Source organism: Pongo pygmaeus, chromosome 6 (genome assembly GCF_028885625.2).
Source record: "Pongo pygmaeus isolate AG05252 chromosome 6, NHGRI_mPonPyg2-v2.0_pri, whole genome shotgun sequence".
Taxonomy (NCBI): Eukaryota; Metazoa; Chordata; class Mammalia; order Primates; family Hominidae; genus Pongo; species Pongo pygmaeus.
The window spans coordinates 9,537,307-9,565,296 of record NC_072379.2 but is presented as its reverse complement, the minus strand read 5'-3'; the positions used below and the strand labels follow the sequence as shown (position 1 = coordinate 9,565,296).

General features: G+C 44.7%; 1 protein-coding gene across 40 annotated transcripts; it reads left to right on the top strand.

The window, feature by feature from the left end:
• The first annotated feature begins 9 nt into the window (after positions 1 to 9).
• ZCWPW1 (zinc finger CW-type and PWWP domain containing 1) lies at positions 10 to 27,976 on the top strand. Of its 40 annotated transcripts, none has more exons than XM_054496308.2 (19): positions 707 to 1,088; positions 1,206 to 1,270; positions 3,810 to 3,916; positions 8,275 to 8,331; positions 9,068 to 9,321; positions 9,767 to 9,845; positions 11,761 to 11,878; positions 12,500 to 12,651; positions 12,859 to 12,981; positions 19,336 to 19,452; positions 20,182 to 20,305; positions 21,541 to 21,616; positions 22,045 to 22,149; positions 23,744 to 23,824; positions 24,595 to 24,661; positions 25,054 to 25,145; positions 26,271 to 26,331; positions 26,827 to 26,961; positions 27,512 to 27,976. In XM_054496308.2, exons 4-19 carry the CDS (start codon positions 8,304 to 8,306, stop codon positions 27,832 to 27,834), a joined length of 1,935 nt encoding a protein of 644 aa, XP_054352283.1. In that variant the 5' UTR covers positions 707 to 1,088; positions 1,206 to 1,270; positions 3,810 to 3,916; positions 8,275 to 8,303; the 3' UTR covers positions 27,835 to 27,976. The 40 variants fall into 40 exon arrangements, with proteins under 40 accessions (XP_054352284.1, XP_054352296.1, XP_054352288.1 ...); XM_054496322.2 differs by having other exon boundaries at positions 709 to 1,088; positions 12,862 to 12,981; positions 20,185 to 20,305; XM_054496317.2 differs by having other exon boundaries at positions 711 to 1,088; positions 20,185 to 20,305.
• The last annotated feature ends 14 nt before the right edge of the window (positions 27,977 to 27,990 follow it).

The window sequence follows — 27,990 nt, the reverse complement described above, 5'->3', positions numbered from 1 at the left end:
GCGATCCGGAGGGGCGGGGCCTCCCGACGAAGGGCGGTGTCATGAATTATTCATGAGCTGTTGGTAGCACACCTCCCCCCTCTGCCCACCTTCTTAGAAGCGCTTGCGAGGGAGCGAAGGGGAGACCCTACAAAGCCAAGGAAGGGCAGGAGTGGAACTGGGCTCAGTAAAACGCGATAGGTCATTATAACTCACCCCCCTTGAAAATATTCTCTGCTGAATTAGGGAAAAAGAAAAAGCACTAAAACAGCCGATGTTGTCCAACTTCCTCTTCCCCCGAAACGGCTGAGTCGTTCTCTGGCTCCTCTACCTTCCCCCAATGGCAATCACCTGGAGACGCCGCACCACGCCTTCCTCTCCGCCTCCACACCCATGGCCCGAACCCCAACGCATCCGCCCACTCCCGACGCCTGCTCACTGGCCCGTCAGTTCGCGGGCCTCCCTGAACGCCCGCCGTGGCGCCGCGCCGACTTATATACCAACGAGTGTGGGCGGGGACGGGGGTTCGGTCCGCGCTGGGCCCCCCAGCTTCTGCCAATGAGAAAGAAGCGAGTCTACGCCGTTTTCCCGGGGAGATGCGCCGCCCGGTCTCCCTGCCAGCGGAGTGCTGGGCCGAGGACAGGGCGGCAGGGTTGACAGTGGGGGCCAGGAGAGTCTCAAATAAAATCCTAAGGTGAGGGCGTGAAGGAGACCAGCAGGAAGAGGAGAAATTAGAGAACGGAAAGAGGGAGGAAAAGGCAGTCTGAAACAGAGAAAAGTTAGTAAGACGTGCTTCAGGAACAATCAGGCGCCGCGGCCGCCGCCTAAAAATATGTGACACCAAGGAGGATTCTGGGATTTGTAGTTTTCCCGGGACGTTCGGGTAGAAGATGGCGGATTTACCTCAGCTGCGGAAACGCAGACGCTGTTTCCAGTTGCGCATGCGCTTCGGCCCCGCGAGCGCTCCTCCGGGGGGTGGAGCTAGTGCTCAGGGCGTCCTCGTGCCTTTTCTTGGTGGCGGGAAACCTGGGTTGAGGTGTGAGGGGCTTGCGGAGTCGCTGCGGCAGCTGGTTCCGCCCCTCGCCTTTAGGTCCTCCTTGCTCCTGAAGGTAGCCGGCTAGTTTCTGGTTGTAGGTGAAGGTGCTAGGCGCCGCCAGTCCTGGCACCCGTTGCCTGAGGAGAAACTTTCTCAGGGCGACAACCAGCTCTTGGCCCTTTTTCCTCAGAATCTGTCGCCCCCAAGAAACAGACAAAAAATAAACCGGTCTCCTGGCGGGCACCAACGATATGAGTGAGAATAAGGATCACGGGGCCTCGGCGGGAGTGGGGGTGGAGGGGAGATTCCCTCATGGTGGGAGGAAGGAAGGGAGGGGACGGGGAAGAGAGAGGGGAACCTGTGGCTCAGGGACACCGACTTGAACCGCTATCCCTGAGAGAGAATAAGGGGTAAGGGAAGAGACGAAAAATGGGAGCGCCCCCCAAATGGGAAGAACTTCTCCCCAAAACTTCTTCCCTTTGGATTGCAAGGTGGATTTGGGATTGGGGCTTTTTTTTTTTTTTTTTTTTTAAAGACAGTCTCGCTCTGTCGCCCAGGCTGGAGTGCAGTGGCACAGTCTCGGCTCACTGCAACCCCCACCTCCCAGGTTCAAGCGATTCTCCTGCCTCAGCCTCCCGAGGAGCTGGGACTACAGGCGCCCGCCACTATGCCCGGCTAATTTTGTATTTTTAGTAGAGACGGGGTTTCTCCATGTTGGCCATGCTGGTCTCAAACTCCTGACCTTAGGTGATCCTCCCACCTTAGCCTCCCAAAATGCTGGGATTACAGGCGCGCGCCACCGTGCCCGGCTGATTTTTTTGTATTTTTAGTAGAGACGGGGTTTCACCGAATTGGCCAGGCTGGTCCCAAACTCCTGACTTAAGGTGATCCACCCGCCTCTTCTTTCTTGTTAAAAGTTTTAAATCGGGCTTGCTGAGCTTGTGCACAAACACGAAGGAAGCAAGCAAGGGAGGGAAGGGGGAGGAAGGAAGGAGGGAGGGAAGGAGAAGAGAGGGGGGGAGGGAGGAAAGGGGGGAGGGAGGAAGGGAGAAAGGGGAGGGAGGGAGAGGAAGGAAGAAGGAGGGGAAGCGGGGGAGGGGGGTAGAAAGGAGAGGAGGAGGAAGAGAGGGAAGGAGGGAGGAGGAGGGAGGAAAGGAGGAGGAAGGGAGGGAAGAGGGAGAGAGGAGGGAAGGAGCAAGGAGAGGAAGGAAGGAGGGGGAGGGAGGGATGGAGGGACAAAGGGAGACAGAAGGAGGTAAGAAGGAAGAGAGGGAGGTAAGAGGGAGGAAGGATTAAAGGAGGGAGAGAGGGAGGGAGGAAACTGCTATTAATTGAGGCATGAAAATAAGCAGGAGTCCACATACTGTTATTAATGCAAAAAGGAAGATCAGACTCTGGCTTAAGAAAGATTTGAAATATACTTTTTTTTTTTTTTTTTTGAGAAGGAGTCTCGCTCATTTTGCCCAGGCCGGAGTGCAATAGCACGATCTTGGCTCACTGCAACCTCCACCTCCTGGGTTCAAGTGATTCTCCTGCTTCAGCCTCCCAAGTAGCTGAGATTACAGGCGCCTGCCACCACGCCCGGCTAATTTTTGTATTTTAGTAGAGATGGGGCTTCACCATGTTGGTCAGGCTGGTCTTGAACTCATGACCTTAGGTGATCCACCTGCCTTGGCCTCCCAAAGTGCTGGAATTACAGGCGTGAGCCACTGCGCCCAGCTGAAATATACTGTTTAAATACCGCTTTTTTGAGGCTCAGGGAGTCTGGGTTAGAGGACAATGCTAAAGGGTTTACTTCTCTTAGACCAAGGATTTGAGGAACAATATAAGGAAGGGAATGATTGGATGGTTAGAAAGAGGAAATTTGGGAACACATTCTGAATGGTGTGTGGGGAGAGAATTACTGTTTATTTAAAAAAATATTGGCAATACTGACAAGTTATTTCATTAGGTCAGTTCTCAAACTTTTTGGTCTGAGAACCCTTTTATACCCTTAAAATTTATGGAGGACTCCAAAGAGCTTTTATTTGGTTTGTATCTGTTGATACTAACATTTTAGAAATTAAAATTCAGAAACATTTAAAGTTTGATTAGAAATAACAATAATAAATATGTTAACCTAAACAGGTTTTTATGAAAAATAACATTCTCCTAAACAAAAGAAAATTTAGCATGAAGAATGGTGGTGTTTTACATTTTTGCAAATCTCTTTCATGTCTGGCTTAATAGAAAACAACTGGGTTCTCATCTGTTTCTGCATTCAGTCTGTCGGGATATCTTGTTTTTGTAAAAGTACATGAGAAAATCCAGCTTAATACAGATAGGTAGTTGGAAAAGGGAGAGGGCCCCCTAGGATTTTGGGACTACACCTAGAACTGCTGGGTTAGGTGATTTCATCTCAAAATTTATGTGATGATTTTTAATGTTCTAAGTGAAATAAAACTTTTTTGAGATCCTCATTCACTTTCCCTTGGTTCCCTTTATTATTTCTAAGTTCTTTTTCCCTCCTTATTTACCCTCATTTCATATGTTGAGTGATGGGAATATGGTTTCTGGAACTGTACTTGGTTCTTTTACATTCTTATTTAAAGCCTTTGCCCCTCTTATTAAAGCCTTCCCCCCAACCCCACACCCTGCCCCTCTTCATCTAAGGTAAGAAAAGAGAAATTAAAACCTCAAATTTTATTTCTGGGTCTACAGCCCCTAGTCATTTAGTAGCTGTACAGAAGAAAGTTAGTGGTATTTTATATATTTATTAACTGTCTATATTTTTTTCTATCTCTCTCTCAACCAGCTTTCAGTATTTGTTATTGTGGAAGAAGTTAATTCACCTGAAACAGAGGAGGGGCAACCTGAGTTATCAGAAAGTGACTTCCTGGCCTTCCCTTCTTTATTGATCAGGTTAGAGCTTTTGTTTGAAAGCAGTGTTCATCACATGCACAGATTATACATATTATGTGATACTATACATCACTGTTTATAGATTTATTACATCTTATTAACTCAACAACAGTGAACCACAATTCTATCTAGTTGGTTGGGGCTCCAGAAACATACTTTGGCCTAGGAAGATCTTTACAGGTTTAGATAAGGATTTGAACCTAAATACTGGAAATGTTTGCATTTTTAGGTTGGTCAAAATACTCTCTTTTAATTTTACTTAAAGAATTTAGGCCGGGCATGGTGCCTCATGCCTGTAATCCCAGCACTTTGGGAGGCTGAGGCAGGCGGATCACGAGGTCAGGAGATTGAGACTATCCTGGCCAACATGGTGAAACCCCGTCTGTACTAAAAATACGAAAATTAGCTGGGGGTGGTGGTGTGCTCCTGTAATCCCAGCTACTCGGGAGGCTGAGTAGAACCCGGGAGAATCGCTTGAACTCGGGAGGCAGAGGTTTCAGTGAGCCAAGATCGCGCCACTGCACTCCAGCCTGGCGACAGAGAAAGACTGTGTCTCAAAAAAAAATAATAATAATAATTTAAAATATTTTTTGAAGTGGTAACATTTATATGTTTTAAAATGCCAAAGATACATGAGGGAGTTCACCAAAAGCTTCCTTTCACTCTCATCTGCCCAGTTCTACTCCCCAGAGGCATTTTGATCCATTTTTTTCTCTTCCAGAGAAAATTTATGATTCACAAGCCTATTATACCAGACATATATTTTTAAAAACTAAATATTGTCATCTGAAACACACTAATTTTCACTCTGCTTTTCTCACTTAGCATAGCCCTTGTAATTTAGACAGCGACTTCCTATGATCTTTTTTGGAATTTTAAAGTCTAGGAAAAGATATACTTGTCATTTGTGGCCAAATTAATATTCTTTTTACAGCCTAATTTTACCCAGTCTTTTTTTTTTTTTTTTTTTTGAGACGGAGTTTTGCTCTTGTTGCCCAGGCTGGAGTGCAATGGTGCGATCTTGGCTCACTGCAACCTCCGCCTCCTGGGTGCAAGCGATTCTCCTGCCTCAGCCTCAGGAGTAGCTGGGATTACAGGCACCCGCCACCACATCCGACTAATTTTTTGTATTTTTAGTAGAGATGGGGTTTCGCCATGTTGACCAGGCTGGTCTCGAACTCCTGACCTCAGGTGGTCCACTCCCTTCAGCCTCCCAAAGTGCTGGGATTACAGGCGTGAGCCACCATGCCTGGCCAATTTTATCCGGTCATTACCTTCTATTTAGGATTATAATAAAGGAGATTAATTTGCTCGAGTGTTTCTCCCCAAAATTCCAACTTGCCTTTTTTTCTGGAGCAAATATGTTTTGGGATTGGTGATGATGAGTTAAAATGGAAACAGCAAGAAAATGTGCCTCTTAATATAAAGGAAACGTAGTTGCTTTAGAACAGCACATCTGAATTATTCACATTTATAGAAGTGAGAAAAGGAAGAGAAAAATGCTAAAGGGTATTCACATTTAGCCACGCTGTGGCCACACTGTCAAAACCTCAGTACCCTTTAAGTTTATCTTATGGTCTAGAGAGAGGAACCCTACACCTTGAACAAGTTTGGCCATTTAAGGTCTTAAAATTTTCTGATCCTTTAAAGGGAAGTATATATGAACCAAATGATCCATTTTATGCTGCTTTTGGATCTCTTTATAGTGGGGGATCGCAGATTTAGAACAATGAGTTTCAGTTGCAGGGCTTTCAAACTGCTCAAAACCAACAGCCAGAAACAAGATCACTGAGTAGAATAGATATGTTATTAGTAGAATTGAGAGGCAAAAGTTCTGGGTTCATCTAAGCTCAACGATATATTAACACTGAGTCTTTAGGCGAACCACTTAACCTCTGTTAGCATATTTTTTTCATCTGTAGAAAGGGGAGTTGGGGCTTTATTATCCCTAAAGGTCTTCCCAGAGCTATAATGCTTTTTATAATGGTTATAAAAGTAAGAATGGCATATATCCCCTAAGCCTAAAGAAAACTGGGTGAAGGGCTGTAAGAAATTAAGGTTAATAAAATAAAAGACAGTTTTCTTCAGAAAGCTGGGTGGACACAGAATACTATGCAGCCATATAAAAGAACAAGATCATGTCCTTTGCAGCAACATGGATGGAGCTGGAGGCCGTTGTCCTAAGTGAATTAACGCAGGAACAGAAAACCAAGTACTGTATATTCTCACTTACGAAGTGGGAGCTCAACATTACATACACATGGACACAAAGAAGGGAACAGTAGACACTGGGGCCTACTTGAGGGTGGAGAGTGGGAGGAGGGTGAGGACTGAAAAACTACCTATTGGGTACTATACTCACTACCTGTGAAACAAAATTATCTGTACACTAAATCCTATGACATGCAATTTACCCATGTAACAAACCTGCACATGTACCCCTTGAATGTAAAATAAAGGTTGAAAAGAAAAATAAAAATAAAGCTGTGTGGAAATAATATCAGTAGTGGGAAAGTATAAATTGGAAAATAAAAATATTGGAATGTCCGCAGATGAGTCTTGGCACACTGGTGGGTCACGAATAGCTTGTAGCTGTGTAGATACTAATTTCTTCTTCAGCCTTTGGTGTGACTCTTCAGTTGCCTATGGCTGTGAGCAGCCTGGTCCTTTTACCCCCAGAGTACCTGGAAATGTCATTTTCTATGTGTTCCAGTATACGCTATTAATGTATGTTTTCTGTGTGTGCTGTGACAGCAAAATGGTGGTGAAGCACTGAATTAGACTGTTAGGATGTCGTGTAGCAGTTATTAGCACAAACTTTGAAATGAGACAGGTTCTAATCCTGATTTGACTACTTATCAATGACTTAATATCTTTAAATCCCTGTAAACCTGAATTTCCCCCAAGTGTAAAATGTTACCAATCTCATAGATCTGTTGTGAGAATTAAATGGAATGCTACATAAAAGGTAAAGAATATAGTCAGTGCTCAATAAGTGTTAGCCATTACCATTAGTCACAGTGTCAGTAGTAATCAAGAAACACATTGATGTCAGTCCGGGTGCAGTGGCTCACGCCTGTAATCCCAGCACTTTGGGAGGCTGAGGCGGGCAGATCACCTGAGGTGGGGAGTTCGAGACCAGCCTGACCAATATGGAGAAACTCCGTCTCTACTAAAAATAAAAAATTAGCCGGCGGTGGTGACGCATGCCTGTAATCCCAGCTACTCGGGAGGCTGAGGCAGGAGAATCGCTTGAACCCGGGAGGCGGAGGTTGCGGTGCGCCGAGATCGCACCATTGCACTCCAGCCTGGGCAACAAAAGCAAAATTCCATCTCAAAAAAAAAAAAAAAAAAAAACAACTCATTGATGTCGTGTAGAACATCTGTGAGTAGATTGCTGAAGATGAACTATGAATATCAAAGAAGGCACTAATTTAATTTCTCATTATTAGGTGCTAAGGTAGAATAAGGAAAAAGATACTAAATTCTCTGGGAACCTCTGCTGGTTATCAAATACTTCTGAGCTATGACTAGAGATTGGTAGAATCTAGTACATTTGAAAATTGACTGAGGATCTAAGAAAGGGAAAATAAACATTATAATGATGTTAAAAGTGGGGCTTCTCTATGCACAGAGACCTCTGAGGTCAGAGAATTACCAAATTATGTGTGTGTTCTAAGTGTTTAGGAGAGGCTTATGAAATGAGGCTATCCCTCTGAAGAAAACTCTTTATCTGCCAGGATTGTTCATACCCTACCATCACTGCTCTACTACTACCTATGCTTCTGGTACTACTACCATTTCTGCTGCCTGCCTTAGGTTGGACATGGTTCTAGGCACATAAAACACTAAGGATTGCTGCTAATATTTATTTGTTATTTAAATTTTTGAGTCAGGGTCTCACTCTGTCACCCAGGCTGGGGTGCAGGGGCACAATTTTGGCTCACTGCAGTCTCCGCCTCCTGGGCTCAAGTGATCCTCCCACCTCAGCCTCCAGAGTAGCTGGGACTACAGGCACGTGCCACCACGCTGGCTAATTTTTTTTATTTTTTGTAGAAACGGGGTTTTGCCGTGTTGCCCAGGCTGGTCTTGAACTCCTGGGCTGAAGTGATCTGCCTGCCATGACCTCCCAAAGTGCCAGGATTACAGGTGTGAGCCACCACACGCAGCCCTGATTGTTGCCAATCTTTAAAACAGTAACCCATTATTCCCTGGCGTGTAATTGGCACCATAGAGGAGGTCAAGAATGCAGAAACATAGTTCAGAGGTCTGATACAAAGAGTTTCTGAACCCAAGAAGACAGAAAGTTTAAAATCTTGTTTAATCAGTCATAGCAGTTAATTTCTTTTTTCTAACAGAGGCACACAAAGTGTAGTTTCTAAGCTGAATGATGACAACGTTGCAGAATAAAGAAGGTGAGTCAAGAGTGAGGGAGGTTCACTTTGTACATTTCTCTCATTTTTCTCCTTTTGGACGTCCTTTCTACCAAAGGATGGTTCAGGGTCCCTATATTCTGTGCCCACTCAGGTCAAATTACTGCTCTGCTAGATGCTTTGAGTGAAATAAATGTGACTTAAAAACAGTCCTGCTCGAGAAACATACACTCAGGGAGAGAAAAGGCATTTAAATACCTATTATAAAGTTGAATGTGGTAAATGCCACCAGTTATGTGCAGAATATTAAGGAAGCTCAGAAGAAAGATATACCTGGGAGGATCATTATAATTTTTATTGAGGAGGTGGCATAAGAGCTGTGAATAATTTATAGATTTTGACTAGTTTTTTAAAATTTGCTCTAATTTTCCATAACATTTTATCTAAAGTAAAAATGAGCAGATTATACAGTTTCATGTTTGGATAATTCAGCTTCCTGCATGCTTATATTTATCACCTTTGACTTAATGGTTCCCAAACCTGCCAGTATATCAGAATCAACTAGCCTTGTAAAATTACAGATTGCTAGGCCTCTCACTTCAAACTACCTCATCAGCATCTCAGGGCTGGGGAGTGGAGTAGGCTGAGAGACCAAGGAATCTGAATTTGTTAAAAGCTCTCTCCATATCATTCTGTTGTGGCTAGTCAAAGGGTAATGTTTGGCAATCTCTGTTAGACTGTATGTTTCATAAATTCCACTTGATCACATTTCTTTCAGAATGTGGAAAGGGACCAAAGAGAATCTTTGCCCCACCTGCACAAAAATCTTACAGCCTGTTACCTTGTAGCCCTAACTCCCCCAAGGAGGAGACCCTGGGGATCAGTTTCCCAGAGACAGAGGCCAGGATAAGCCTGCCAAAGGCCAGTTTAAAGAAGAAAGAGGAAAAAGCAACCATGAAGAATGTTCCAAGCAGGGAACAGGAGAAAAAAAGAAAGGCACAAATCAACAAGCAAGCAGAGAAGAAAGAAAAGGTACCAGTCATACTGGTGGGCTCTGGTAGGACATTTCCTCATACCTTACCCCTGGCTCAGGCTAGGCAGAGTCTTTTCACATTGGGGAAATTCACTCTAGAGTTTCAGGTTTGTATTCCTTTTTGGGGGCTTCCTTTTTTTTTTTTTTTTTTTCTCAAAGAGGTCAAAAATGTTTTGATGAAAGAATTGAGCAGGAAATAATGGGATGAGGTGGGTTAGAGGTGGGGGTAGAAGTGGACAGAGACATTATACACTTTTCTCTTTCCTTTGACTCCTTTATTCCCAGGAGATCTGGGATAGAGTTCATGGCCTCCTTAGGTACGCTGACTGCATGCCTTCCGTCTTATAAACTTACTGCCTCATCTGAAGGAGGCTTCCCTGACTGTTCAGAGGGGAAAACTATGGAAAGATAAGTGGTTTTCCTCCCCTACCCTTGTCTCTGCAGGAAAAATCAAGTCTTACCAATGCAGAATTTGAGGAGATTGTCCAGATTGTTCTGCAGAAGTCCCTTCAGGAGTGCTTGGGTATGGCATGTAGTAAGAGAAAAAGGGTTTCAGTTAGGCAGTGACTGTTACCTGAGACGGAGAGTTAAGTCTGACAGCTTCTCTCTTTCTCTCCCATCTTCTAAGTAAGGTAATATTAGATGAGACTTCAACATATTTTAAAAATACTTCATCATCTGTCAACAGGACTATAGCTAAGCCACCTTAGATAAAGGGTACATATTTTTAGAAAAAGTAGATTACATTGACTTCAGAATTTATATATAGTCTTACCTAAATTTTCAAGCCATTATGGGATTTTTGTTGTTATTTATTTACTTATTTTTTATTATTTTTTTGAGATGGAATCTTGTTCTGTCACCCAGGCTGGAGGGCAGCGATGTGATCTCAGCTCACTGCAGCCTCTGCCTCCCAGGTTCAAGTGATTCCTCTGCCTCAGCCTCCCGAGTAGCTGGGATTACAGGCACCCACCACCATGCCTGGCTAATTTTTGTATTTTTAGTAGAGGCAAGGTTTCACCAGGCTGGCCAGGCTGGTCTTGAACTCCTGACCTCAAGTGATCCGCCTACCTCAGCCTCTCAGTGCTGGGATTACATGTGTAAGCCACTGCACCCAGCCTGTTGTTTTAATTTTTACTTTCTGTAGAGATGAGGTCTTGCTATGTTGCCCAGGCTGGTCTTGAACTCATGGCTGCAAGCGATTCTCCCATTTCAGCCTCCCAAAGTGTTGGGATTATAGACGTGAGCTACAGTGCCTGGCCCTAAATTTTTAAAATGCAGTTAAAATTTGTTTCTATGTATTTACAAACAACTTCAAATAAGATAAAATTGTTTTCCCTAGATTTGAAAAACTTAGGGTACATACCCTTGCAAATTTCAGTTTCTAATACCAATTTTGCATGTGGTTGGAGATGTAGTTTTTGGAATAAAGAATGCAGTGAGGGAGGCCAGGTGCAGTGGCTCATGCCTGTAATCCCAGCACTTTGGGAGGCCAAGGCCGGTGGATCACTTGAGGTCAGGAGTTCGAGACCAGCCTGCCCAACGTGGTGAAACCCTATCTCTACTAAAAATATAAAAATTAGCCAGGCGTGGTGGTGTGCACCTCTAGTCCCAGCTATTCAGGAGTCTGAGGCACGAGAATCGCTTGAACCTGGGAGGCAGAAGTTGCAGTGAGCCGAGATTGCGCCACTTCACACCAGCCTGGGTGACAGAGCAAGACTGTGTCTCAAAAAAACCCAAAAACCAAAAAACAAAAAACCTCTATGAAGGCTTCTCCATAAGTTCATGAGGCTGAAGAGAACAGTCTGACATTTCAGCCATTCTTAGGTATACTTCTATTCCTTGACGTTTGAGCAACAAATGATATAAAATACAGTACGTATAATTTTTTTTTTTTTTTTTTTTAGACAGAGTCTCACTCTGTTGCCCAGGCTGGAGTGCAGTGGTGTAATCTTGGCTCACTGCGACTTCCGCCTCCCAGGTTCAAGAAATTCTCCTGCCTCAGCCTCCCGAGAAGCTGGGACTACAGGTGCACGCCACCGTGCCCAGCAAATTTTTTGTATTTTAGTAGAGACAGGGTTTCACCATGTTGCCCAGGCTGGTCTTGAACTCCTGAGCTTTGGCATTCCACCCACCTCGGCCTCCCAAAGTGTTAGGATTACAGGCATGAGCCACCGTGCCTGGCCTATAATTTTTTTATGTACACAAAATTATCATTACCTGGCCATCCTGGAATGAGGCAGATCAATCTGGAAAGGCTTGCGGAAAGATACATATTTGTAGTTTTTCCTGAAAATTTAAATATTTAAAGTTCTGTGATACGACAGGTAGGCTCTTTCAGTCTACAGGGAGAAGACACTTTAGAGAAAATGTTAGGGAATAATAGAGTGGCTTTTTCGTTTTTTTGCTTCTCTGCTTATAGTATTTTGTTTTGGGAGGGATGGGATCTGGCCTTGATTTTGCAGAGACTTCTTGTGCCCAGCGCATAGTATCTACCCAATCAGACAAGGAGCCAGGAATTACTGCTTCTGCTACTGATACTGATAATGCTAATGGGTAAGTTTATTTTGGTGAGGGAAGTTGAACACAGAATGGACTACACATTCATGGTCAGTCAGTCTATCTATCTGTCTGTCTATCCGGTCATTTATCATATTTCTTTTTTTTTTTTTTTTTTTTTTTTTTTTGAGACGGAGTCTCTCTCTGTCGCCCAGGCTGGAGTACAGTTGCGCGATCTTAGCTCACTGCAACCTTTGCCTCCTGGGTTCAAGCGATTCTCCTGCCTCAGCCTCCCGAGTAGCTGGGATTACAGCCGCCCACCACCACACCCGGCTAATTTTTATACTTTTTAGTAGAGACGGGGTTTCACCATATCAGCCAGGTTGGTCTCGAACTCCTGACCTTGTGATCCACCCACCTTGGACTCCCAGAGTGCTGGGATTACAGGCGTGAGCCACCAGGCCCAGCCCATTTATCATATTTCTATAGATTTCTCTCAGCTCAGGAAAGATACCTGTTTGAGTTGGGAAAAATAGGCAAGTAGATGGATGAAATGGCCTCAGGAGGTCTTAGAGAGCTTAGGATTCATCTGTCTTCCTTTTACTTGGGTTTTTTCAAAAGAAGAGTTCTGCAATTTCTCTATTTTTACCTTTCATTAAAATAAAACCTCATTTTCAGAGAGGAGGTACCACATACTCAAGAGATTTCAATGTCTTGGGAAGGTGAAGCTGCCCCTGAGATAAGGACATCTAAGCTAGGCCAGCCAGATCCTGCACCCTCTAAGAAGAAATCCAATAGACTCACCTTAAGCAAAAGAAAGAATGAAGCTCGTAAGTACAGTCAGATATACTTTGAAGCCTGGCTCAAGTACTTGCTCCGGGAAATTAGGGAATGGGACCATGGGCAGGCTGAGAATTTTCAGCCCAAGACTTGAGACTATTAGGCTGTGATTCTTCTTCCTTCTTTCACTGACCTTTACTATCTACAAAGATTGTCTTCTTCATTTCCCCACCCCACGTTTTCTTTTTTCTTCCCAGAAGATGAGAAGGTGGAGAAAACTCAAGGTGGACATGAGCACAGACAGGAAGACCAACTAAAGAAAACAGTTCAGGATCATTCTCAGATCAGGGACCAGCAAAAAGGAGAGATAAGTGGGTTTGGTGAGTTCAGCTGGTTTGGCAAACCTACTTGGCCTGAAAATTTGAGATAGAGCAGAGAGGCAGGGTTAGGATGTTAGAGGAAACTCTGCAAAGAATATAGTTAATCTCTCACAGCTGCTTGTTGCAGAATATGCTGCTGAGAGAATGATTTCATTCATTCAGTCATTTATTCACATAATCCATAGTTGTTGGGTGCCTACTATGTACAAAGCATTTTAGATGTTTCCCAGGAAGAAAATGAAGATGTGGTAAGAAAAGTAATAGAAAAATCAGGAGTGGTATTATAGATCCCAGGGGAGGGGAGAATTTAAAGAAAGAGGGATGCTCAGCCATGTCAAATGCCATCATAAAGAAGTCAAAGAGGATAAACATAGGGTCAAGGACATCACAATTAGGAGGCCGTTAGGGGTTTGGTTATAGCTACTGAAAGGGTTGGTAAGCGGGAATGGCAGCTTATAGCTGGTTGAAGAGTAGACACTTTTTCAATTAGTTTAGATATGGAAAGTAAGAGGGAGAAAATGGTAGATAAAAAGGAATGGAGGCTGGGCATGGTGGCTCATGCTTGTAATCCCAGCTCTGTGGGATGCCGAGGTGGGTGGATCACAAGGTCAGGAGTTCAAGACCAGCCTGACCAATATGGTGTGAAACCCCATCTCTACTAAAAATACAGAAATTAGCCGGGCATGGTGGCGTGCGCCTGTAGTCTCAGCTACTTGGAGGCTGAGGCAGGAGAATCGCTTGAACCCGGGAGACGGAGGTTGCAGTGAGCCAAGATTGTGCCACTGCCCTCCAGCCTGGGCAACAAAGTGAGACTCTGTCTCAAAAAAAAAAAAAAGGAATGGGTACAGAGTTGAGGGAGGGGTTTTTTGTTTTGTTTTGTTTTGAGGTGGAGTCTTGCTCTGTTGCCAGGCTGGAGTGTGGTGGCGCGATGTCCACTCACTGCAACCTTCGTCTCCCGGGTTCAAGCGATTCTCCTGCCTCAACCTCCCGAGTAGCTCGGACTACAGGCATGCGCCACCACGCCCAGCTAATTTTTGTATTTTTAGTAGAGACGGGGTTTCACCATGTTGGCCAGGATAGTCTCGATCTCTTGACCTTGTGATCTGCCCGCCTCGGCCTCCCAAAGTGTTGGGATTACAGGTGTAAGCCACCGTGCCCGGCCTGATAATGGTAAATTTTATGACAAGAAATAAAATAGATCATACAATATACTAGTGTGTTCAAAAATTCAAAAATACCAAGGCAGGAGGATCACTTGAGACCAGGAGTTTGAGACCAGCTTGGGCAACACAGTGAGACCCTCATCTCTACAAGAAAAAAAAAATTAGCTGGATGTGGTGGTAGTGCCTGTAGTCCTAGCTGTTCAAGAGGCTGAGGTGGGCGGATCTCTTGATCCCAAGAATTGGAGGCTGCAGTGAGCGATGATTGTGCCACTGCCCTCCAGCCTTGGTGACAGAGCAAGACTGTGTCTCTAAAAAACTAAATAAATAGACAACAATCTAAACAGGCTTGTACCAAACAAAAACAAAAACCCCAAAACAAAACATAATACAAAAAGACAGAACAAGTTCCAAGTTTAAGGAACAGTGGAATAAAAAGTTAACGTAGTGTCTAATCTGTATGTGTACATATATGTGGTTTTGGTTGTGGAAGCATAATATGATTTGCACATACTTGGAAGAAAACTCCAAGACTATGCAGGCACCAAACAAGGTAGTTCAGGTCAATAAACCATTCCTCTTGTTATAATGACATAGTAATATAAGGCACTGAGGTATAAGTCTAATTTGAACAACCAGGTGGTCTGGAGTTCAGACTACCCGAAGGGAGTTTCTAGGTAGAGTCAAAAAGGAAACTAAAAGGTTTTTTCTTTTGGTTTTATGTGACTATATAAACTCAGATGTGCTTATTGAGAACTTTTGGGATACTGCAGACCCCACTGACCTGATCTCTGGTTAGCTCAAATAAATTGGTGTCATTAGATTTGTGTTGCTCTGTCTCCTGTACTCAGAATTACTGCAAGGGGCCTGGCACAGTGGCTCACGCCTGTAATCTTAGCACTTTGGGAGGCTGAGGCAGGAAGCTTGCTTGAGTCCAGGATTCAAGACTAGCCTGGGTAACATAGTGAGACCCCCGTCTCTATAAAAAAGAAAAAAGTGAATTTATATTAAAAAAGAAATGGAAAAAAAAGAATTACTGCATGGACTAGATCTTAGGCTGGCAGATAAGGGTTCACCCTCTAGGTGATTGTGAGTTGAATTGTGATTGTAGTGGATTTATCAGCCTCCTGCTATAAATAAACCATTCTTCCCGTTTCTTACAGTTGCCAAGGAGAGGTGAGTGCTCCTGAAGTAGGAAGGAGTATTTAATGAATACAATTTGCATTAAGTACAGAGAAGGAAAAGAGCAGTGTGTCATGAGAGGAAGTAAGATTGGGCTGGTCAGGGAGTGCATTTCTAAGGAAACAGTATTTCAGCTGAAACCTGAAGGCAGAGTAGAAGTTATCCAAGTGAAGAAAGAGTTTTAGGTAGGGTAAAGTGTGGTATGTTCCAGATACTAAAAGAAAGCCAGTGTGATTGCGGAGCTCAGAGAGCAAGGGGAGGCAAGTTGGGAACATGGCTCTGGATGACTGGAAAGAGGGAGGCAGTGGCTAGGTCAAAGACCATGTACAGAGTGAACATTTTATCCTAAGTGCAGGGGGAATCCACTGGTGAGTTTTAACCAGGGAAGTGACATCTTCAAATTAGTGTTTTAAAAGGATCCTTTGGTGATTAATTGGAGATGGAGTATGGGGAGAAGACAAGAATAGACCAGTTAAGAAGTTGGTATTAGGATTAGGTATTAGGCTTCGATTAAGATGATGGCCGAGCACAGTGGTTTACACCTGTAATCCCAGCACTTTGGGAGGCAGAGGCAGGAAGATCACTTGAGCCCAGGAGTTTGAGGTTGCAGTGAGCTATGTTCATACCACATCACTCCAGCCTGGGTAACAGAGCAAGACCCTGTCTCAAAAATATATATATTTAAAAAATAAGGCCGGGTGCGGTGGCTCACGCCTGTAATGTAATTCCAGCACTTTAGGAGGCCGGGGCGGGTGGATCACGAGGTCAGGAGATCGAGACCATCCTGGCTAACATGGTGAAACCCCATCTCTACTAAAAATACAAAAAATTAGCTGGGTGTGGTAGCGGGTGCCTGTAGTCCCAGCTATTCGGGAGGCTGAGGCAGGAGAATGGCATGAACCCGGGAGGTGGAGCTTTCAGTGAGCGGAGATCGTGCCACTGCACTCCAGCCTGGGCGACAGAGCGAGACTCCGTCTCAAAAAAAAAAGATAAAAAATAAAATGGATTAGGATGATGAAAGTAGAGAAAGAGAAAAGTGGATGGTTTTAAGGTATGTTTTGGAGGTAAAATTGTTAGAAGTTGGTAATGAATTAGATATTGGAAGGTTGAAGCAGGAGAAGGTATGTCAAGGATGATTGGTTTCTGGCTTGAACAGTTATGTGAAGGGAGATGGGAAAGAGCGGAGGAAGAAAAAATTTGTAGGATAAGATCAAGCATTGAGGTTTGGGTACATTTAGGTTTGAGATCCTTGTGAGACATCCAAATAGAGATGTCAAAGAGCAAGGTGGCTTAGGAATCTCGAGCTCAGAACAGAGGCTGTAAGTAGACAACTGTGTTCTGTCACGTGTGAAAATGGATTTCAAAGCCATGGGAATGGGTGAGCTTGCCTCAGGAGAAAGTGTATCATGGGGAGAAAAGGCCCATGATTGGGCTTTGGGACCCCTGACATTCAGAGATTGAAGAACGAAGAGAACCCAGCAAAGGAGACTGAGGGAGAAGCTGCCAGTCAAATCAGGGGGAGGGGGACAGGAGAATGAGACATCACAGAACCCAGGAAACTAGTGTTTCAAGAATGAGTGGTCAAGTGAAATCCTCTTAACATGTGTCTGTGACATCAGTCTTCATTACCATAGAGCCACATCCGGGCATCAAACACAGTTTTCCAGAGCACATTATCTTCTCCTTTAGGTTACTTGAAACTTTTAAAAAAGTACAGTGTTCTTGTCAAAAATATTATTCCAAGCCATAAATTTCCAGTTCCATATCATTATAGTGATTTTTTCCTACTCATTTTCTTATGAGTACTCATTGCTTTCACAGCTAACAATTTGTATTATTATTTATCTGTATTAATTTATATGACTCCTGGCCTCTCCTCCTACTCTTTTTTTCTAATCTTGCTAGCTCACCTCTGTAAACATCTAAAACTACTATTGGCAACTGTCATTTCAGACTAACATATTAGTCCCAACCAGTACTTTGTTCTTCAAGATAAGGTAATTGAGGCTGGGCATGGTGGCTCACCCCTGTAATCCCAGCACTTGGGCAGGCTGAGGAGGGTGAATCACTTGAGCCCAGGAGTTCAAGACCAGCCTGGGCAACGTGGCGAAACCCTGCCTCTTCCAATAAATACGAAAAATTTTCTGGGTGTGGTGGTGCATGCCTGTAGTCTCAGCTACTTGGGAGGCTGAAGTGGGAGGATCACTTGAACCTGGGAAGTGGAGGCTGCAGAGACCCAAGATTGTGCCACTGCACTTCAGCCTGGGCAACAGAGTGAGACTGTGTTTCAAAAAAAAAAAAAAAAAGTAATTGCAAAAGTGATCTCTTATATGTGATATTTTGAAAGGACCCAAATGCAAGTCACCTTCTTTTCTGAAGGATGATTCTGGAGGGATGGGATTAGGAGCCATCCCTTATGATCAGGTATTTAAGGTAAAATTTGGCAGTGGGAGAGAGTGAACTTACTAGAGAAATATGTTGGTTGATAATCTTAAATAGTGCATATATAGCGATACCTATGTGTCTGTTATGTGATTTTTCTCTGTCAACTCAATTGCTTGAGTGTAGGCTCAGAAAAGGTGGAGAGGGTTCATTCCGGTTGGTGTTTTGCCATCTGGGTGGGAAGAAGGACAGTGGTAAAGGGAGCTGAAGGTGTCTACAAGAGAATCCAAGTAAATGTCAAGTAATCAAACCAGAGCAGAACAGAGTGAAGAATGGAAGTTGCTTCCAGTTGGAGAGGATGGTAGTGGGCAGTGGGTTGGAGAGGTAGATAAAATGAAAGTTTGCTATAGGAGTCTTTGAGCAAGTGAGGTAGAAGACGGGGTATTTTTGTAGAGAGGATGTTTGGATAAGTGGCTCAGAGGGTGTGCAGTTCCTGCAGATGACTGGGTGGGGCATGCAGGAGTGGGAGTGGGTTCCAGAGGTGACATGAAGAAAAAAGTCAAGGGACTGAAATAATGGGGTGCTGTATGAGGAGTTCCTGTGGATGTAGAGGTATTGGAATGAAGGCAGGAGGTGGAGAGAAGATTGAATCAGATACCAGCATCTCTACAAGGGAGATGAGAGGTGAGGATAGTCCCATGGCATAGACCTCAAGGGAGGAAGGGTTTTTATAAGAGTTGGGGAGTAGTAGCAATGGGGTAATGATAATGCCAGCCTGACTTTCTGTCCCGGGAGACATGGGGAGTGTGAGAGGAACTGACTCCACTTACAGGGTTGCAGGTGGGGGTGGTTTAGGTGGGGCAGTGTCATTAGCGGGTCTCCAGGCTTCAAAAAGGAGATAGAAGTTCAGATTTGAGGTTGAGGATATGTGGACTTTTGTTGCTCGAGTCAGTGGAGTTTCCAAGACCACAATGGAAGAGTTTTGGTGGGAGAGAGGAGAGGCTGAGGGACATGGGTCAGCTTAGGAGAGGTGGGGGTCTGGAAGGTAATGGATAAAAGGAAGGCTTGGCCTTAGTTGATGGAGAAGTGATAGGCTTAGACCTGTGTCTTTTGGAGAAGAGTGAACTCAGACGCTGTTGGTCCTAAAGTTTGCAACTTGGTGATTTGGTGACAGGTAAATCAGTTGAGATTTGGATAAGAACTCTGGATGTTGTGCACAAAAGAGATGCAGGTTAGCCCTTCAAAAGAACTTTTCAGTAGTGTCATGCCAGCAGAGAACAAGGCACTATCTGGAAAGATGCCAGGCAGCCTTTTAATTTAAGAACTGTCAATACAAGAAACATTCCTTTCAGCCTTGGGGCAGGGAGACATGGTAGTACAGGAAAAAGATCAAGGCATGAGACTTGAGTTCTAAGTTCAGCTCTATCACCAAGTTAGCTAATCCTCAGCAAACCAGTTACCTCTTTGAGCCTTGGTTTCCCACTTATAAGTCAGGGATCGGGCTGGTTGATCTCTAATGTCTCTCTGGCTATGTCATTCTGGGAGTTGGGAGGGTTATCCTGATTTTAGTTGGATTAAAGAAGGAAGAGCATATTTTTAAGTCTCTTATTTCATTTTTTTCCTCTCACAGGTCAATGTCTGGTCTGGGTCCAGTGTTCCTTGCCAAACTGTGGGAAATGGAGGCGGCTGTGTGGGAACATTGACCCCTCAGTTCTCCCAGATAATTGGTCCTGTGATCAGAACACAGGTAGAAAAGACTGGAAATGTTTTCATTCACGTTTTATTGTTCCTCCCTTTTTTCTCTGCACTTATCCTTTAGATTAAATACTACATAAATATACTTAGCACTCAGTGGATCCTTGTAGTGCTTGGGAGAGAGGAATGATCTGCCTCTCATATGGAGATGAATCTGGCAGAAAAGGCTGGAGGAAGATGCCCTGCAAAGTGATCTTGTTGGGGAGGGGCCTGGAATCTAAATACATGAGCATTGGTCTGCCCCTGTTAATCCTGATTAAAATATTGGTATTGGGTTGGTGGATAGGGAGGGATATAGGATATATGGGGGAAAACAGACGAGAGAGATCTGGTGCGCTTAGAATTCTAGGATGTTTGAAACTAGTTGGAAGAGATGATGATGATCTTGTCCAGACCAATTATTTTATAGATGAGAAAACAGAGTCTCAGAGAAATTATTCTCATGGTGCTCCATAGACAGGAGCACAGTCAGACACGCGGGCGTGCAAGCAGGAGTGTAGAATCTCTTTCTAGAGTATGAGGAGGCAGCATTCCTACTTCCGCTGGTTCCAGCTGCATTTCCTCCATGGGTCTTTATTCTTCCTCTGTGCTGATCGCCCAGGTGCCCCTTTGGTCCCACCTGCTGCATATACCAATTTCCTTCTTGTCCTCTCCCCAGCCCTCATCCAGCTCTTTCTCTTTATGAGTCTTTTCCTGTCCCTTCATTCCTTCTCTCTTTCAGCAGATGTGCAGTATAATCGCTGTGATATTCCTGAGGAGACCTGGACAGGGCTTGAGAGTGATGTGGCCTATGCCTCCTACATCCCAGGATCCATCATCTGGGCCAAGCAATACGGTTACCCCTGGTAGGGCATTATGACACAGTCAGAGCATCCTTCACAAACTTGGGAGAGGTAGATTCAAGCAGGGGTGGAAACAAATGGAAAACATCTGTAATTGAAATGGTTCTGGCCTTAGAAAGAGCATGGGGTGAGAGAAAAGATAAAGTACCAAGCCTGGAGGCTTTGAAAGAGTGTATTTTCTGGAGGTTTTAGCATGGAGGTGATAGCTCCCTGGAAAAAAGGGTCTGATAGTGCTACCCCAACTGGTAGAAAGAAGAGGATGGATCTGAGGCATTTAAAAATATTGAGATTGGCCAGGCGCAGTGGCTCACGCCTGTAATCCCAGCACTTTGGGAGGCCAAGGCGGGCAGATCACCTGAGACCACAAGTTTGAGACCAGCCTGGCCAACATGGTGAAATCCCATCCCTACTAAAAATAGAAAAATTAGCCAGACGTGGTGGCGCATGCCTGTAGTCCCAGCTACTCAGGACGCTAAGGCAGCAGAATCGCTTGAACCCAGGAGGCAGAGGTTGCAGTGAGCCAAGATTGCACCACTGCACTCCAGTCTGGGCGACAGAGTGAGTCCCCATCTCAAAAACAAAAATATTGAGATTGAGAGAGACAAAGTAAAGGGAACAAGGAAAAGTGGGATAGTTTCTTCTTTGGAGATGTCCCTAGTCGAAGATTTTGTTCTTAGGATTGTGGATGGCTCAGAAGGGTAAGATACCTTCACTAGGTATATTCTGAGCTCCTGTGTGCATCGATGGAAGTCACTTTCTCATCTGAGTCATTCAGTAGTGACCACTAGAGGGGGCTGATGGGAGGGGAATCTATTTTTTGGATCCTTTTTTTTGCAAAGCGTACTGCTGGCTGAGCGCAGTGACTCACGCTTGTAATCTCAGCACTTTGGGAGGTTGAGGTGGGAGGATTGCTTGAACTCAGGAGTTTGAGAACAGTCCTGGCTATATAGTGAGACCCCATCTCTGCAAAAAAATACAATAAACAGCTGGCTGTGGTGGCATGTGCCTATAGTCCCAGCTACTCAGGAGGCTGAGGTGGGAGGATCACTTGCACCTGGGAGATCGAAGCTGCAGTGAGCCATGGTTGTAACACTGCACTCCAGCCTGGTTGACAGAGTGAGACCTTGTCTCAGAAAAAAAATCATACTGCTCTTTTCTGTGCATGTACATTGATGAGGTTGTGTTCTGTTCATCTAACCCCTTCTCTTCTGTCCCCTACACCCAACTATCTTCTCCAGGTGGCCAGGCATGATAGAATCTGATCCTGACTTAGGGGAATATTTTCTTTTTACTTCCCATCTTGATTCCCTGCCGGTGAGTTTCCTGGTTCAGGGTAAGAAGGAGCTCAGGCCAAAGTAATGAACAAATCCATCCTCACAGATGTACAGATAAGAGATATGGACATAGCCAGCAGACACAAGTGAAAACAGACACTTAACTAGGATGACAAACACAGAGATAAGTGCTCACACATATAATAGAAACAAACTTGTATCTAATTAAATATTTATCCACTGTCAGGGCATTAGTGGTTTTGATAAATACGCTTCGGCTAGGATTCCTGAGGTTAGAATGGAAGAACAATTGGAACGAGGGTAGGGTAGATGAGTCAGGCTTTGAGGGGGCATGTGAGGCCCAGCACCTCCTTCTGGGTGAATTCCCATTCTCCCCATCTGTTCTGGCTAGAGGAGAAAAGCAGGGAGCAGGACAGGAGTCCATAACAGGATCATCTTTTATTTCAGTCTAAGTACCACGTGACGTTCTTTGGAGAAACAGTTTCTCGTGCATGGATCCCAGTCAACATGCTAAAGAACTTCCAGGAGCTGTCCCTGGAGCTATCAGTCATGGTGAGCACATCTTGGGGTTCTGTTGTAATACAGAGAAAACAAAATCTTCCTTTTATTAAACCTCATTTTCTCCCAGGGTAAGCCATGTCGGGAGAAAGTTCTGTGTCTGACCAGGTGTGCCAAGGGTGAGGTAATTCATGAAGGACTCTTCTTGCTCCCAGGACTGCAGCAGGGCAATTATTTTTTTCAGTCCCCTTCCCTGCCTACAGATTGGGGGCCATTCTGAAGATGAGGTTTTTTCTACAGTTTAGCCAAAGCAGGTGTGGCAGAAATGAGGGCACAGATTAACTCAGGATTTCTCAGTCTCAGCACTATTGGCATTTCGGGCGAGATAATTTTTGGTTGTGGAGGGCTGTCCTGTGCATCGTGAGATGTTTAGCAACATTCCTAGGCTCCAGCGGCATCTAACCAGCAGCAGCCCCCACTTCCACCCTGCCCGTGGTTGTGACAACCAAAAAATTATCTCCAGCCATTGCCAGGTGCCTTCTGGGGGGCACAGTCTACCCGGTTGAGAACTATTGGATTAGCACCATCATATTTCCTCCCTGTAGTCACTTTGGGTTTGACCAGCCTTGCAATTGAGCAGAGGCTCAGTGGCTCAGGGGCCTTAGAAAATCAAGCAATGAGTATTAAATCAAACAGCTGGATCTAAAGAAACTTGTCAGAAGCTTCAAAGTGAAATCACCTGGGCTCCTATAAGCCTCTTTTCAAATTTCCATGGGATTCACTTTGGAGAGGACACCAAAATGTTGGTTGAAAATATTGCTAGGGCCAGGTGTGCTGGCTCACACCTGTAATCCCAGCACTTTGGGAGGCCGAGGTGGGCAGATTGCCTGAGCTCAGGAGTTTGAGACCACCCGGCAACATGGTGAAACCCCGTCTCTACTAAAATACAAAAAATTTTTTGGGCATGGTGGTATGTGCCTGTAGTCCCAGCAGGAGGCTGAGGCACAAGAATTGCTTGAACCAGGGAGGTGGAGTATGCAGTGAACTGAGATTGCACCACTGCACTCCAGCCTGGGTGACAGTGAGACTCTGTCTCCAAACATATACATATATATAGTTAGGAATTGGTGAGACGTCTATTAGACGGAAGGGGGGTGTTATGTCCGATCCCTAAATATTAAGAATAGGAGTATCGTATCAACACTAGGAACTGGAAATAAATGTTGTAGTCGAAGAGAATGTCAGATGGGTAGCAGTATGCTGGGGTCACTTCTCTAATATTTATTAGTGACTCTAATCTTTTTTTTTTTCTTTTTGAGACGGAGTCTCGCTCTGTCCCCCAGGCTGGAGTTCAGTGGCGTGATCTCGGATCACTGCAACCTGTGCCTCCCGGGTTCAAGCAGTTCTCTGCCTCACTGTCCCGAGGAGCTGGGGTTACAGGCGCCCGCCACCATGTCCAACTAATTTTTGTATTTTTAGTAGAGATGGGGTTTCACCATCTTGGCCAGGCTGGTGTTGAACTCCTGACCTCGTGATCTACCTGACTCGGTGTCCCAAAGTGCTGGATTACAGGTGTGAGCCACTGCACCTGGCCATGACTCTAATCTTTAAGTCAATATTTATCATTGGCTCTAATCTTCCATTTCAGAAAAAGTGCAGAAATGACTGCAGCCAGAAACTGGGGGTGGCCCTGATGATGGCTCAAGAGGCAGAACAGATCAGCATTCAGGTGGGAGGGTGTTCAGACCACACCCATTCCTTTCCCTACTCTTGGACAAGGGGGATTCTTTCTCAGTCCAGACAAAGATGGTTTGTGCTAGGGGCCATCCTACCTCTATATTTCACATCAGGTTTCAGATATAAGTGCCCTAACCTCTCTTTTCTGTGTAGTCAGATTTTATGCTCAAATTCTGTTGGTGGGGGTGGGATGGAGAGTAAAAAACAGTGAAAATTTCCCCTCCAAATTTCCCTTATTTGTTGAATTAGAAACAAACTGGAAATAGAGATTATAATTAGTTAATCTCCATAAAAAGTCAGATAAGCCTAATGTGTAATTTCAAGTGAAAATAGTATGGAAAATGAGGGCTGGGCAGGGGGTTCACGCCTATAATCCTAGCACTTTGGGAGGCCAAGGCGGGTGTATCCATTGAGTCCAGGAGTTCAAGACCAGCCTAGCAACACAGCAAAACCCCATCTCTACAAAAAATACAAAATTAGCCAGGCATAGTGGTGCATGCCTGCAGTCCCACATACTTGGGAGGCTAAGGCAGGAGGATCGTTTGAGCCAGGGATGGGGAGGTTGCAGTGAGTAAAGACTGTACCACTGCACTCCAGCCTGGGTGACAGAGCAAGACCCTGTCTCAAAAATAATAATAATGATAATAATTTTGGTATGGAAAATGAATTAGAATTCCATCATAACTAAATTCCAGAAGACAGAAGGCAAAAGCTGCCCCTGAGAGGGTAGTGGATGATGCTTTTGTTTCTTGGTTCCCTTAGGAACGGGTTAACTTGTTTGGTTTCTGGAGCCGATTCAACGGATCTAACAGTAATGGGGAAAGAAAAGGTAGGATAAATGGAGGTTGAGGACTGGAGAAGGATGGGAGGGATTCTTTCATGAGGGCAGCAACCCATGTTTTTCTTTATTTTATATTCTCTATCATCAGGCTAATTCTGGATTCTTTAATAGGAGGCTTTTGTGAATGTCATTGACCCAGTATCTAGGATGGATGGGCAGATGAGTGGAGAGAAGAATGGGAGAAACAGGATGAGGAGGGAGGGTGTACTGAATAGTGATGGACTTTGAAAAGGGTGGAAATCTGGGATCACATTTTACAGAGAAAATACCACTTGTACACGAAAGGCACAGTTAGAAGACAGATTCTCTGTGATCAGCTTTATTAACTCACTATTTTATGGTATGAATGATTTAGCCTTTCCTTCCTTTTCCTGTTCTAGACTTACAGCTCTCTGGTTTGAACAGCCCAGGATCCTGCTTGGAGAAAAAGGAGAAGGAGGAGGAGTTGGAAAAGGAGGAAGGAGAGAAAACAGTAAGATTAGCTTTAATTTCAGTTTTTATTTTTATAGAGGTGGAGTTTCATCAGGTTGCCCAGGCTAGTCTCAAACTCCTGGACTTAGGCAATCCTCCCACCTCAGCCTTCCAAAGTGCTGGGATTACGGGCATGAGCCACCACACCTGGCCAACATTAGCTTTAAAAATTGTTTAGATGGCTGGGCGCGGTGGCTCACGCCTGTAATCCCAGCACTTTGGGAGGCCGAGGGAAGCGGATCACGAGGTCAGGAGATCAAGACCATCCTGGCTAACACAGTGAAACCCCCATCTCTACTAAAAATACAAAAAATTAGCCGGGCATGGTGGTGGGTGCCTATAGTCCCAGCTACTCGGGAGGCTGAGGCAGGAGAATCGCTTGAACCCGGGAGGCAGAACTTGCAGTGAGCCGAGATCGTGCCACTGCACTCCAGCCTAGGCGACAGAGCGAGACTCCCTCTCAAAAAAAAAAAAAAATACATAAAATGGTTTAGACGAGGATCTTGGGGTTTCCTTTTAGGAGCTTCCTGTAAGGATCTTGTTAGAATGGACTTACATTTACTAAGGAGTTATCCTGCCCCTGCCTTGAGGGAGCCCCGATTGTCGGATATTTGGGGGTTTCTAGGTCTCTTCTTTCCTCTTTATTCTCTAATTTCCCACATCTCTAGGAACTTCTTTCTTGAGTATGATTTCAGTTCCCACTGTATTTATTTGACTCTTCGGGGAGCAATTCAGAGAATACCAGTTGTTTCTTTCCACTCCTTTCTCCCCTACGTGGACATGGAGGATTTTCATTCACTTGTTTTCTTAGCATCTCTTTTCCAGGTATAGGAAATATATATTTTTACTTTTTCTTCTAATTTTTAATTTAGCAATTTTTATCATACTCGTGGCCTAGCTTTATTTCCTTCTTTTATGCCTAAAGCCTTGCACTGATGAATACCAACAGACTGGGAAAGTGACCACACATTTTTCTCTGTGTTGCCATAAATTTAAACAATATCAGGCTCACAGAAGCTACTTTGATTCCCCAAAGCCCACCTGTCATTCTGTAGCATCCTTCTCTATTAAAAACAGTTAGGGGCCTTAATTTATCATTTTTTTAAACTTTCTCTCCCATCCTCAGGACCCAATTTTGCCCATTCGTAAGCGAGTCAAAATACAGACCCAAAAAACCAAGCCAAGAGGTAAGCAGGCCAGCTGGAAATGGGGCACAACCCACAGTTAAGGCAGGGAAGTGGTAGAGAGGGAGTCTGCAGGTAGCTGGACCTCACTGCCCATCTCAGTGCCAGCACCTGAGAAAACAGGCAACACTCACCCATAGTGTCAGTGGGGAACTGGAACCCCTTTGCTTCTCTGTACTGAATTATAAAATCTGAGGTGAAAGATGGAAGGTTTTAATTTCTTAGCCAAGAAGGATGGCTTCCTGGAGAAGTTAGACTCTGAGGAGAACTGTAAAGAGAAGAAGATCCAGGGGATAAAAGAAAAAAAGAAAGAATTGGGGGGAAAAGATGTTAAAAAAGAGCCAGAGGCCACCAGGAGAACTCACTAGACTGAGACTGAGCAGAAGATGTGGGACAGGGCAGAGACTCAATGTGCAGTGTCCATCTGCCCTTGCTGAGCTGTCATTTAGAGAGAAATAAACACATTTCCCTCACGGCTGGGGCTTGGGGGTGATGCAGGCACAGCAGATGGCCGAGGCAGGACACTGCAGAGGAAGATAATGAAGAGATCTCTGGGCAGGAAATCCACAGCTCCTCCTGCACCGAGAATGGGAAGGAAAGAAGGTCAAGGGAATTCAGATTCTGACCAGCCAGGTAAGGCTCAAGGCCTGGGAAAAACTAAGGGGAATGAGGTGCCTGTTGGCATCTCCTCTCCCTGAATCATTTCTTAACCATTTTGCAGCTTTTCATTACTTTACAGAATGAATGAAAATTAGAATGAAAGAGCGTCTCAGACTGCACCCAGCACACACTATAGAAACAGAATGATTCCTGATTTGATTTGGCCTGGGGCAGGAGAATGGTAGAAGAGAAGTAACACTTAATCAGCATTGCCAAGGGCTGGCTAAAGAGATACTTCCATGCTGCTCCTTTAAATTTTTTTCAATAGCTCTCTCACTGGATATTCCCATTTTAGATATTAGAAAACTGAGGCTCAAAGGATTTAAAAAGTGCTCAAGGCTGCTGACTAGCATAGGGCAAACGGCTTGACTCTCTTTCTGATCCCAAAGTCCATATTCTTTGTATTGAGAAAGGTCATCTTTTCCAGAGATTTCTTGGACATACAGATTTAGGAGTTTGACTTATAAAAGGTAAGGACAGGCTGACCTAATAGGACTCTTGGCTTTGTCACCTTCTCATTTAGGCCCTAAGAAAAAATTTAAAGCTCCCCAGAGCAAGGCCTTGGCAGCCAGCTTTTCAGAGGGAAAAGAAGTTAGAACAGTGCCAAAGAACCTGGGCCTATCAGCATGTAAGGGGGCCTGCCCCTCATCTGCGAAAGAAGAGCCCAGACCCCAGGAACCCCTGACCCAGGAGGCTGGAAGTGTCCCCCTTGAGGATGAAGCCTCCAGTGACCTGGACCTGGAGCAACTCGTGGAAGATGTTGGGAGAGAGCTGGGGCAGAGTGGGGAGCTGCAGCACAGCAACAGTGATGGCGAGGACTTCCCCGTGGCGCTGTTTGGGAAGTAGCTGGTGCCCTTGTGCTCCCTCCTTTTCTCCCTTCTCTGGGGCGCAGGAGGGAGAAGTTGCTAAGTGCTGGGGCTGTTTATTGGCTATGAGGTTCAAGTGTGTGTGGTGCAGTTTCTGTGTTAATAAAGCAGGTTACCGTTGACTGGCTTGGCTGGT

What these genes read in the sequence shown, in the direction of transcription:
- ZCWPW1 (XM_054496309.2), top strand. Translation starts at nt 8,304, where the DNA reads ATGATGACAACGTTGCAGAATAAAGAAG. An exon ending in GTCCTGTGATCAGAACACAG is followed by an intron (nt 19,453 to 20,181) that starts GTAGAAAAGACT and finishes TCTCTCTTTCAG; the next exon opens with CAGATGTGCAGTATAATCGC. An exon ending in CCAAAAAACCAAGCCAAGAG is followed by an intron (nt 26,332 to 26,826) that starts GTAAGCAGGCCA and finishes GGGGTGATGCAG; the next exon opens with GCACAGCAGATGGCCGAGGC.